At 41.4% G+C, this 12585-nt stretch overlaps 2 protein-coding genes across 3 annotated transcripts in view; one reads left to right on the top strand and one right to left on the bottom strand.

Moving 5' to 3' along the window:
• CARNMT1 (carnosine N-methyltransferase 1) overlaps positions 1 to 10448 on the top strand; it is a 65896-nt gene extending 55448 nt beyond the window's left edge. For both annotated transcript variants that reach the window (XM_045882258.3, XM_045882259.3), the window contains 2 exons: positions 6970 to 7073; positions 7757 to 10448. In XM_045882258.3, coding sequence (XP_045738214.1) covers positions 6970 to 7073; positions 7757 to 7858 — 206 coding nt within the window. In that variant the 3' untranslated portion in view covers positions 7859 to 10448. The remainder of the gene's footprint in view (positions 1 to 6969; positions 7074 to 7756) is intronic.
• LOC123849565 (NADH dehydrogenase [ubiquinone] 1 alpha subcomplex subunit 3-like) lies at positions 3892 to 4697 on the bottom strand. Its single transcript, XM_045882265.3, has one exon. The coding sequence runs from the start codon at positions 4296 to 4298 to the stop codon at positions 4044 to 4046; it is 255 nt and encodes an 84-aa protein (XP_045738221.1). The 5' UTR covers positions 4299 to 4697; the 3' UTR covers positions 3892 to 4043.
• Positions 10449 to 12585: the final 2137 nt, after the last annotated feature.

Below are 12585 nucleotides of genomic sequence, written 5' to 3'. Positions count from 1 at the left end.
AGTTGGTGAGTCTGAATCTCGCTGTAAGTAACTAGCAGGGGCGTCCCGGAGCTTATATATATGGCAGAGACAGGCTCACAGCTCAGATCCAACCCCTTTAATGCCTAACCAGATAATTCTGCAGGCTCATCCTGAGCCTAACAGTTCATGTTAATTATGTGATTAATATTTCTGACTCCAATTACTGAGTCATGGTAAGGTTTCATGTATTTCCAAAGCGTTAACTTTCACAGAAACAACTTTTCTGTTTGAACTTCTATTTCATTTGGTTTATTAATATTTTATTCAGTTATGTAATAACAGTAATTATAACTGCCTGGAACAAATAAAATTGGCTCTTCATAAGCCTACTGTTTGATAAGAGCAGACACGCTGGGCCGCGCTGTGATCTGTCCCAGGCATGAGGTAATAGGGCACTTGGGTTAGGGGGGAAGGTCAATTTAGGAGAGCTTCTACTCTTCATACAACAGAGTTCCAAAACAATTCTGAGCATTGGAATAATGGAGAAGCATAGTCCTTAAAAATAGTTATTTGGAAGGTTAGTACTTTCCAAATAAAATTCTTTACATGTATAAGCTGAAGAATTTTAAAAATGACGATTCTCTTAGACTGGTGCGCTCTGGGTATCTGCTCAGAAGAGTGTTCTTACTTTTCATGCCATGTGCACATCCTTTACTCCATGTAATTCCTATCGCGGCTCCTCCTATTCTTTCATTTCCCATTCTGTATCTCTGGTCCAACTATCTGTTATGGTCCAAGCCACTATGTACCAACTTGGATACTTCAAAATCCAGGAAAAACCCCTTGTCTTTTCTGATCCATCGTTGACGCAGATTCCCCCAACCAGAAACCTGTGCGTCCTCCTTTACCCCTCTTCTTCCTCACCATCTGCACGCAATCAGTCCACAAGGCATGTCTCCTAAAGCTTCTCCGTAGGTCTTGAATTTCCTTCTGTCCCAGGGTTTCTCAGCAGTGGCACCGTTGACATATGGGGCTGGATTGTTCTTCATGTGAAGGGTATGGAGAAGGAGGGTTGTCCTGCTCACTGTGGAATGGTGAGCAGCATTCCTGGCTTCTGCTTATTCGATTGCAGCAGGACCACCCAGTTGTGATGATGGAGACGCAAAATCAACCCATTTGAGAACCATTGTTCCAACCTCATGCTAATTCCTTAGTTTAGGCCCTCATCACTGCTTGCCCGGATTACTGCATCCGTTCCATTGGGGTAGCCCCACCTTCAAGTTGTCTCCAACCCTCTGTGCCTCTTTTAGTCCTCCGTATGTTACCACTAGAATGATCCTCCTAACACACTCCCTACATAAAATTCTAGCTTTCTAGATACCCGAAACTCTTCAGGGTTGGGCATAGTGCCCTTTGTGATCTTTGTGTCTTAGCTTCATTATTTCTGTTTTGTCACTGCCCCAGCCCTGACTGCAGATGCCCTTTCTCTTTTCCCTCTGTTCTCATGTTGGCTTTTTCCTGGGTGCTCTTAACACTCAGCTGAGGTGATCCTTTCGAAAAGGCTGGAATAAATGTTTGTTGTATTCCTCTTTTATATTCTCGCAGAATCCGTGAGCATTTAACACAACATAGTGTTGCCACCCATATGTTTTTGTTTTCTCTAGTAGTCTCTGAGCTCAGTGAGGGCTGGAAGCTAATGCTCGCTCTTTACCTCCTGCAGAGCCTGACAACCAGTGGCTCTTCATTAACTTCTGTGTATGAGTGTATTGTTTCAAAATTTGAAGGTGGAAGCAGAGTAATGTTAAGATGACACAGAAGACTGGCTGCCAGGAGACAGGACAAAGTGGCATTTCTTTTAGTAAATTCGTAACATTCCCATGGTTTTGGCGTCAGTCAGATGGACCTGGAAAGATAATTTTATCTGTAAACTGAGAGTGCATCAGCCCCTGGGGGTTGATTTCACCCTAACCATGCTGACACAAGACCGTAACGTCACTATATTCATAGAGAATGAGAACGGTCCCTGCTAGCCATGATGGAATACTGAAAAGCTACATTGGAAGTTAAATTACAGTGAAGATATTGTCTATATTCTATGAAATCACAAGTGGGAATATTGTTAATTTAAAAACCTCTTTAAGGGGGATCTGAAGTATTCTAATATTCCTCAGGTTAGGGAAAGCTAGTGAGAGTGAGCTTTTTAAGAGAACCGTTTCCCTGTGTCCTTTGGGAAAGGCTATGATTTAGCAAAATGTAGAAAAGTGCCTGTGCATCCTGTTCTTCAGTTTTTCGTGGTGACCCTTAAACCCATGTATGTGTAATTTATTGTACAACCTGTGTGTGGGTGCATGTGCATGCACTGATGAGTTTCTAGTCCAGTAGTGGAGGGCAGGCAATTAGCAGACGGAACCTAACTTCATCTGGAAGAATAAACAGCTTAAAGTACGAAAAAGAAAGACCCGCAGTTTTTTCCTTCCTATGTGGGGAAAAACCCAGTTCTTCCCTGTGTGTCTCCTTTATTCCTCATATAATAAAACACTCAGACACGTCGTCTAGTCACCAAATGGGGGTTTTTTCCTCTACAACAAGCAATTCTCTGTGATACCAGCTGGGTGCCCTACACTTTAACTCCTGATACTGTCTACCTGGAGATACTGTGAGATACCACAGGTGAAGGGTGCAGTCTCACAGGACCCTCTCCTTTCACTCCCACAACTTCACACGCTAGTCACAAACTGTCACTTGTGCTTCTGACCAGCTCTAGATCTATAGGCTGCAGATTGGAGGTTCCAGTAACCCCCTCTTTGGGTTTGATTGCATGAGTGACTCATGGACCTTAGGGAAACACATAGGTTGACCATTTTATTAAAGGATATGAAGGATCCACGTGAACATGCAGATGGGAGAGATGCGTATGGCAGAGGATCTGGGAAGGGGTGTGGAGCTTCCATGCTCTGTCCTGGTGTTGCCACTCTCCCAGCACCTCCACATGTTCATCCCAGTAGCTCTCTGAACTCCGTGCTTTTGGGATTTTATGGAGGCTTCATCATGTAGGCATGATCACTCATTCCATTTTTAAGCCCTTCTCCCTTTCTTAAGAGAATAGTGGGGCAGGGCTGAAAATCCAAGCTTCTAATCATGGCTTGGTCTTTTTGGTGACTAGGCCTCATCCAGTAGCCGTCCAGGAGCCCTGTGGCAGGGACCTAATATTTGAACAAAAGATGCGCCTAGTGTTCTTATCACTTAGGAAATTACAAGGGTTTCAGGAGCCCGGTGCCAGAGACCAGTGTGTATATGTTCTATCATCTCACAAGTACCAAAGGAGAGCTTTATAAAGTGTAATGAGTCCTAACAAGTTTTCAAGCATTCTAAAGCTGGATATTTTTTGAAACATGAGAGGTTTCCTGTAAAAGGTAGATAACGGACACATTGTCTCCTTTACACACTGAGACCTTGTTACGTTGGTTGTAAAAATATAAAAAGGGTCTAAAATAATGTCAGAAAATGGCAGGGAGGTCATCAGGAGACAACAAAATGTAGCATTTTTTCAGATGGGGTAGCTGGGTAAGTTTTGCAAAAAACCCAGTGTGAACAGAGCCGGTTGACCTGCAGTAACCCTGGAAAACAACTGGCTGTATGGAGGACCTGGAATAATTCTGGAATATGAGTGACTATATGGGGAAAAACAGAAGTTGAAGATCTTGACCCCTATGTAACCAAGTAACCAAGATGCCTACTCCATGCTCAGGCAAAGACCAGAAGTTTAATTTACTGGAAAAAGTGAATGGGAAAGAATACAATTTATGAAGACATGACCTAGTAGAGAGTGAGGGTGAGATGTAGGACAGAAAAGAAAGAGATTGGAAAATGAGCGGACGGTGACCACCCCCCCCCCCACCCCTGCGACCTGCACCCACGAGAGCTCCCTACCCAGCCGTAAAACTTTTTGCTGAGGTTTGAGTGCCAGCTTTTTTGTTTCGAACAATTGCAAGCCGTGTTTCTTTTTCTTTTTTTTTTTCTGGGGTCGCTTTTCACATTTTATTGGCTCAGGGGAGGGGCCTCCTCCATGTCACCGGGGGTGCTCACAAGTTCTTCAGCCACTCCAAGCTTGGGCCCTGGGGGTCCTGGGGGTGGCTGGGCACGTCGGGCATGTTCCCATCATCTCGGAGGGGCACTGGATAGTTGTAGGGCGTGGCCTGGTTGATCATGGTGGCATATTTGGTGAAGGGGCTGAGGGTGGGCAGAATTAGAGCAAGGCCCCCGATGGTGAAGGACAGGACCAGCACCGGCTCCTTGGCCCAGGCATCCTTGAGGAAGGTGGCGAGTCTCCCTGCCATCTTGGTCGCAGCGGAGGCGACGGCTGCGGCAAGCACGCGGAGCACTCACAAGCCATGTTTCTTTAAGTGGGCATTTCAAGATAGCTACCACAAGCTTTCTTCTAGTTAATGTGTATCTTTTTCTGCATCTTAAATCCTTTCTATATCTTTGTTTTAGATGTGTTTTAAAAACAGCCTAGTTACCTTTTGTTCTCCAATATAACAATCTGTCTCTTAACTGGAATTGTTAGAACCTTAAGGAGATAAATGGTGTAAATTAACTTGTCCCAGATTTGGCACGTGGGGCCCCCTTCTCCTTTGTCCATTTGACATGTCCCTGTCCCCGTTTGAGTGCCTCCTTTCTGGCACCACCAGTGCTCCAAGCTCTTGTACTCTCTCTGCCAGGCCCTGAGAGCAGCCGTTCTCCCCTGCCCCCCAAGGATCCCTGGTTCCTTTTTTTTTTTTTTTTTTTTTTAAGATTTTACTTATTTATTTGACAGAGACACAGCAAGAGAGGGAACACAAGCAGGGGGAGTGGGAGAGGGAGAAGCAGGCTTCCCGCAGAGCAGGGAGCCCGATGCAGGGCTCGATCCCAGGACCCTGGGATCATGACCTGAGCCGAAGGCAGACGCTTAACGACTGAGCCACCCAGGCGCCCCCCCTGGTTCTTTTTAATAGAGAATGGTATGTAGAAATGTTAGATTGGTTATACTTGTAGAAGGCTAAAATATGCACAAAGATATTTGTCGAAGTACCATCTGTAATAGACTGTAAAAAATATACAACTGTAATGGTTATATTTGGGTGGTAAAATTACAGATGCCTAACTGTACACTGCATGCTGGGCATTTTGGTGGACTCACAAGAAACTGAAGATGTGTTCCTTTACTCATGTAGCTTGTAATCTGGTTAAAAGTGCAGATTACATGAAAAATAATCAGTGAGCAATGCCATACTACATTACATGAATTTTAAAGTAGGCTATATTAAGAGAGTGAGCAATAGGGCTGGAAACTTGGGTGGATTATGTTAAAACTTCATTTCAGGGGCACCTGGGTGGCTCAGTCGTTGGGCGTCTGCCTTCGGCTCAGGTCATGATCTCAGGGTCTTGGGATCGAGCCCCGCATCGGGCTCCTTGCTCTGCGGGGAGCCTGCTTCTCCCTGTCCCTCTGCCCCTGCTTGTGTTCCCTGTCTGTCTCTCTGTTAAATAAATAAAATCTTTAAAAAAAAATTTTTTTTTAAACTTGATTTCAGCAAGGTTTTGGAGCATGGCTAAAGCTTGAGTTGGGGAGTTAGAGCCTTCTAGGTGGAACACAACATGAGTATAGAGGTACAATATGACCATAGTGTGTAAGAATCATTGGAGTGTTTATTTAGACATAAGAAGACAATAATGCTGGAGGCTCTTAAAATAATGGAGCAGGAACATCATACACTTTAGAGCCGGGCAGATTGCTCTGAGGCTCTTCATGTTTATAACAAGGCTTCAAAGGCCTCGGGATGGTCTAGGACACAGCAGTGCTCAATAAATGGCAGCTACTGTCATTTTTAGTAGTACTAATAAAACTAACAGGAAATTAAGCTTGGCAGAATAGTTTGATGGCGAACCATTGTTTTCTTCTAAAAAGAGTACTAACGTATATATTGATAGTCATTTTTCCTAGTGGTTTATGTAGGGTAAAAAAGAGAGGAAGAAGAATGTTTTAACTGTTCGTATGTTCCACAGAGTGGTGAGCCTTTTGGGAGGAGAAACTGTCCTGTTGTTACGCTTACTTCCTGTGATTAGCACATTGTATGAGGGGTAGGAGTGGTGAGATGGGCACTGGATCTGTAGTTAACCCAATGAAAGGTAAAGAGAAGATTGTTTAGATTAGTCCTGAAGTAACTGTTGAATGATAGTGTTGCCTGGATGAGGCTGATGATGAATTGGGCAGAATGTGAGCGATTGAAAGATTGGAGACTCTGGTTTGAGTCAGATGATAGTTCCCTGGATACGTGGAATGAGAGAATAGCAGAGGGGGAATGTCATTTTAAAAAGCTGTGATTGCTATCATGTACTGAATGCCTTCTCTCTGCCAGGTGTATTGCATGTTACCTCACACTGAAGTCATATTAGATGGAGCAGAGCTAGTGACTTGCCCACAGGCACACCATTAGTAACTGTTAGAGCTGGGATGTGAGTTGTGCCCTCAAAAAGCCAGCTCTGGTGTCATGTCTTCCTTCTAGGAAGCCTTGCCTATAAATTCCCACCATCCCCAGACCCTCTCTTAGACCTAGGCTAGCTTGAGGACCCTTCTCTTTTCACATGATACCAGTTTGTAGCTGCAGCTGTGCATTTACTTAAAGAATTATAATTACAGTATACCTTTGGAATTTAGGGACTTCGCATTCTCTGATCCAGTTGCTCCTTCAGTGATTTAAGAGTTCCAGGTGTAAGGCTCATATGTGGAGAATCACAGTGCAACCCTGGTGCACCAGAGGGACTCCCTCCCCACGAGTGTGGGCCCAGCACTTGAATGGGCCAAAGTTTCAGGGGTCCGGACACATGCCCTTGGCAAATGTAAAGGTTCTCTTCTCCCTTTTATGTTTGTTTCTTATACTACCTATCTTATAATTCAACTTGCAGTTCTAACACAGCAACTAGTGCATGTTTATATTTAAGTAATACATTCATAGTATCTTTAAACCGTAGGTCCTCTGCTGTACCACTTTGAAAATTTGGCAAATGAACTTTCCATAGAATTGAGCTATGAAGATATAAAAAATGTCGTTCTGCAGTATGGATTCCAGGTGGAGGTGAGGATGGAATCAAGTTTCACTTCCAGTGCTCTTAGACAGGAATGGGACTGTTATGAGTTCCTGGCTTTACCTCTTAATCTCTTTGTTTTCTCATCCATAAAGTGAAAATAATACTTAGCTTTTAGAATTATTAGGATTTGGCATAATGTGTAAGTAAATGGAAAACTATAATCCCTGGTGTCATCAGTCTGCTTTCAGTACATGGCAGTTTACCATTATCACAATATCGGCCCTGGTAGACGGGGAGATACCAAGCTGACTAGCGTCTGGAAGAGCAGATGAAGGGGGGAGGGCAGTGATATTGTTCACTGTGTGTACTTCTGTAGTGTTCAGTCTTTTTTATCATGTGATTATAAGGTTTTATGATACTTTGACTTGTGTTTTAGTTGTGTGTTTATTTAAAACCATTTCATTCATTAAAAAAAATAAACAACAGATTTGTTCTTAAAAATGAAGAGAAGCAATATATCACAGTCACGTAGAGCTCCAGCTCTTATTAGTGGTGTGACCATGAGCAATCTGTTCTTTGTAAAGTGTGATTACTAATAATGCCAATCTTAAGGGGGTGTTTGTAATAAATGAATTAATAAACAGAGTATGTTTAAAATAGCACCTGTCACAAATACTCTGTGTTATCATCATGGTCATCATCATCATTATGATTATTGTTTGCATTCCAGGTGGAAAAAGAATCTGTCTTGTCAACATATACTGTGAATGATCTCTCCATGATGAAATACTACTATGAATGTGTCTTGTTTGTGGTCCGTAAACCACAGTAACGTTCTCAAGTGGTATCAGCAGAAAAAAGTTTGATAAGAGCAAAGGCTGAAATAAACAACTCAAAATCAACTATCCCAATGACAGGACACAACCTCAAATCAGTGGTGCCTTCTTATTCCTAACAAAATTTAGAAATAGCGTCTATTTTCTTAATACGTCTATTGCTTTTTCAGAAATATACTATGCCATGCATATTTGTACTACAGAAGTAAAAATGGAGGAAATGTCTTCAAGTATACTTTTTCCTTGAAGCCCAGAATTGTCTTTCAGTAGAAAAAACTTTATCTCCAGTGGTCTTCATGAAGCTGTCTGTTGCCAGTCTGCCATACTAATGACTACTAGTGTTGAAGTCCCCCAAATCTCTGTTTTGTGTGCATTGCACAGGTTATTTTTAAAAGAGTCTGAGGATCCTCTGTCACATTCAGCATCTGGAATTGGGACTTTTGTTTGTGTTGGACCTAAGCAATCCATACATAGAATGTGTGTCTGTCCTCTTATCATTCAAATTATTTTTTTTCTAGCTCAGCTGAACTTAGAGAAGCATCAACCATTCATTTTTATGAAATGCTGAATTTAATAAGATCACAGGCCAGTATAATGCATTCAGGCATTCAAGTAACTGAGAAATTTGTCTTTTGGGCACACTAAACTGAACACTATTTGAAAGCATACTCATCATGAATCACTCTGAAATGTACGAGATCTCAACACCCTTAAGTGAGGCACAAAAGCCTTTATTCAAGGTACTGCTCGGAAAATGGGGAAATGAGAATAAAATCTACCATTTGAAATGTATGATTTTAAACTAGAAGTGAATACAGTCTGTCAGTGAATGTTTACAATAATGTCTTTTCTTTAAATTACCTGGATCACAAAAGCAAGCACTTTTTTTTTTTTTTTCTTTCAGTTAAACGGTCATGATGGTATCACCGTGGGGAAATTCTGAATGTGAAATTCAGGGATAAATTACTGCCCATGGTAGTAATTTAATATTGTGTCTTCAATATTGTAAGAAGCAGCCGTTCATGTGATTTCAGATTAACACCAATTTTGTTCCCTGATAGCTGGAGTTAAAACAGTATCTGCTGCTTTAAATTTCTACCTCTAGCAGATCTTTCCTATTGGAGGGTGTTTTCCTTTGTGTTTTTTGTATGTTTATTTTGTTTCCAGTAGCTTGGAAAGCAGAGATGACTAATTTCATGTTTTAACCTTTCTTGGGAAAAGGAAGTACTCTTGTTGGATATTTTCACAGGTGATTATGATGGCATTAAATGACCTCTGTGGCAATTTGAATTAGATAGACTTAATTTCAATAACGTGCTGTAGGATTAATGTCATGTTCTAATAGGAAAACTTACTTGTGAATCTTTAGGCCGTTTTTGTTAGTTAGGTTGGGGGAGTCTGCGCAGTTTGGCATCTTACTAGTAGGAGCTTTTCCGTGGACAGTAAGGAGCTCTTGTGGCCTTTGGTCCTGTTATGCAGTAAAGGGCCCTGTGAAGGTTATTTGACTTGCTAAATTGTGGAAGCCTGTAGCCTCTTGAGTTAAAAAAAAACAAAAACAACCCAAAAACGATTTCTCTTTTTTGTCTCCCCCCCTCCCATACTTGACAGATGTTCAGTTATTAGAATTCTCATTAACTACCACATGAATGAATTTTAAATTAATTGGTAGGGGGAAAATATCCAAATTTGGTTTTGTTTAAGAAAAAAAAGCTTAAAAGGATCCTAAGTATTTAAAAAATCCATTGAAAGGAAAGGAATGCATGCTATTTTTGAGTACTGTAGAAAGGCCTTTTATTCACTGACTGGTATTCACTTTTTTACTTGTATCAGAACAAATGATCTTGTTTTTCTCATAGAGGCAAAAATATGTTGACAGCAGGGAGTTGGCTTTATTACTTAAAATTTTGGCTATCAGGTTTTATTCTTTAATAATGTTACTTATATTTCTAAATTATAGCTTACGTTTTAGTTAATTCTGCAATCAGTTATTTCATTTGTTTTTAATTTCTCATATCATGACTACTGTTTTTCAAATACTCTACACAAATTTGCATCACTTTTTTTTCTCCTTGCTTTTGTAGTTAATGTATTCTAAACTTGAAAATTGTGGTATCAATCAGTAATAGAAGTGTCACTGGAGGATTTAATTTTGTATTTCTTATGTGTAATCCTAGCTACTAAAGTATGTAAGCCTTAAAAATTTTTGTTCTTTTTCCTTATATTAGCTCTATATACAAATGTTTTCATTCATTTTCATAAAGCAGGAGGAGATAGGTCATTGTGCTTGCTTTCCCCCCCCACCCCCCCACCCCCCCCATATTCTGAAGCGGTGCAGGTTAGGGTATTTTAATCAAGTGAGCAAGATGGGAAATGTAAAATATAGAGAAGCTGTATAAATCACAGTATAAAATTATGAAGTTTGGGAACTGTAAAATGTACTGTATTTATATGTAATTCTCATTCTAAAAGTTGCCACAAAGGCTGAATTGGAAGCTTCATGTCTGCATGAAATTTCCTATATTTTTAATGTGTATGATGGACTTAATTTTTCTTGAATATTAAAGTCTGCCAATTGCTACGAAACAGTATTTGCTTGGTTGTTTCCATCTAAGTAGTAACTATAGATGTGGGAATTTGAATTAATGGAACACATGCTTTTTAATCCTTAGATGAGCTTATTCTTACATGCTTCTAGAAAGTTGGTAATAAGAATACTTGGTCTTTGGGTATGTTAGGCCTGATACTAATTAATCTTGCTCTTTGCTTTTGTTAAGTAATAGAGAAATACCTATAAAGGACACGAGTACAAGAGTTCCAGGACCAGCCATTAGTAGCACAAGCACTGGACTTGGCTCTTAGATACTCTGGGTGTGTTTCCCTGAACTATTGTTCGTGATCTCAGGCAAGGTGCTCTGAGTGTGTTTCCTCACCTGTAAGAGGATTGATACCACTTACTTCAAAGGGTTGTATGAGGTCCTGTGCTACTCTATGCAGTATTATATGTGAAAGCACCTGGTAGACAATGTAATTTCAATCTCTGTTGACCGCTGTATAGTGATAGAAAAAGATGAAGATTAGTCACAGGACATTAGTTTTAATGTTATGGTGAAAAAAACGTTTCAGTGGAATCCTGGGGAGATTCAAAGATGACAGGTATGTATGTATAGATTGTTGAATATTAAAGTTTGGTGGGAATGGTAAAGAAATAAAATGGTAGGTAATGGGAGAGAGGCACAAGCAAAACTTCGTGGAGGGTTACTCTCACTTTTAGAAACATGCTAGTACCTGCCTCTTACATGTTGGATTATTTCTGTTCAGTATAGATACATAGAATCATTCAGCCAGGGTGTATGTGCATTTTCAGTCAAGTTGCCTTTGAGAATGATGAACATTTTACACATCACTGACAGTGTTTTGGAATAGCTTTGCATCCATTCTCTGGCCCATACTGGATTTTGCTAAACTCGTCATTTTTGTCCATATGATAGGAAAAAGTATCTAATTGTAATACTCATTTCTTTAACTGTTACGGAAGTTGAGCAGTTTATTAAGTCTAATGCCCGGAGAGAGGTATCTTTAATCCGCCAGCCTATAGGTGTTCAGCTGGCATACCAGACAAGCCATTGGCAGCCATCCAGAAGTCAGTAAAAATGTACTGAACTTCGTCAAGGGGAGGACTGGCCAGTCTTGAGCACTGCTTTGAGTTCTAGCCACTGACAGGAAGGACCGTATCTGCTTCTGGTTTTACCCGGCTGGCGCTGAGGCTGAACGCCCACAGCCCATTGCACCCCACTGGGTTTCAACTTAGCCAGCCAGGGATCTAGACCTGGGAGTTCAGGTAACGTCTGTGAGTCAAGAGCCCCACCGAACCAGCGGCTTTGCTTTAGGTGGCAGAGCGGGGCATAAAGTTCACCCCCAAAGGAATGGCTGCCATTTTATCATAGTACCAAAAGCTGCTAGGACCAGGCCAGCTACACCCTTGAATATGCTATTTGTTTTGACTTGGGAGGCTTGTTGTCCTTTTCACCTTGTTAGTCATCAAGTCCAAATTGACCCACCTCCAAATGAGAACGTCAAACCAAAGAGGCATTCAGTCTCAAAGCTTAGTAGCAGACTAATAACCTCCTCCTTTTGTACAAAGGTGTCTTTGGTGATTGTCAGGCAGTTGATTCTATTACAGTACCTGGCTATGGCCTGTGAGAATTTAGGCAGCCATTGAGTCTTTGAAGCTGTGGATTCTCTCTCCTGGAGTTCAGTATTATTTCTGCTGGGCCACCCAGGAAGGGACAGTCCTTGAATGTGACACTTAATTGGAAGGAAAAGTTCAGGTAAATAATAGATCCATGATACATGTATTGAATTGGCCCAAAGGGCCTCAGTGAGAGGTTATTTTTGAGGTGTCTGACTCCTTGGTAAAAAAAAACAAAACCCAAAACTGTGTGATTTTTTTTTTCCCCCCAAGCCTGAACAGAGGTAATTACAAAGGCTTTACCTGGCAGGTCCATGGAACAAAGCTGGCCTCCCTGGACCAGAGTGGCCGCACTGCAGTCTAGTGGGACTTGCAGTCCAGAACTCAGGCTCTTATTCACAGCTTCAGTCCTAGCCCAGTGCCTCTTTGTCAGGGGCTCTGGGAGAGGCCTTCCTCAGGTGCCTCTGCTGAGACCTGCTTCTAGGAGGGAAAGGGGTAAACTTGAAGACATTTCTACACTCTGACTCAGTACTC

Source organism: Mirounga angustirostris, unplaced genomic scaffold (assembly GCF_029215605.1).
Source record: "Mirounga angustirostris isolate CCGP_5_RB_7025 unplaced genomic scaffold, mMirAng1.0.hap1 SCAF_15, whole genome shotgun sequence".
Lineage (NCBI taxonomy): Eukaryota > Metazoa > Chordata > Mammalia > Carnivora > Phocidae > Mirounga > Mirounga angustirostris.
The sequence above is the reverse complement of the archived record's forward strand: the minus strand, read 5'-3'. Positions and strand labels throughout refer to the sequence as shown.

What these genes read in the sequence shown, in the direction of transcription:
- LOC123849565 (XM_045882265.3), bottom strand. Translation starts at nt 4,298, where the DNA reads ATGGCAGGGAGACTCGCCACCTTCCTCAAGGATGCCTGGGCCAAGGAG.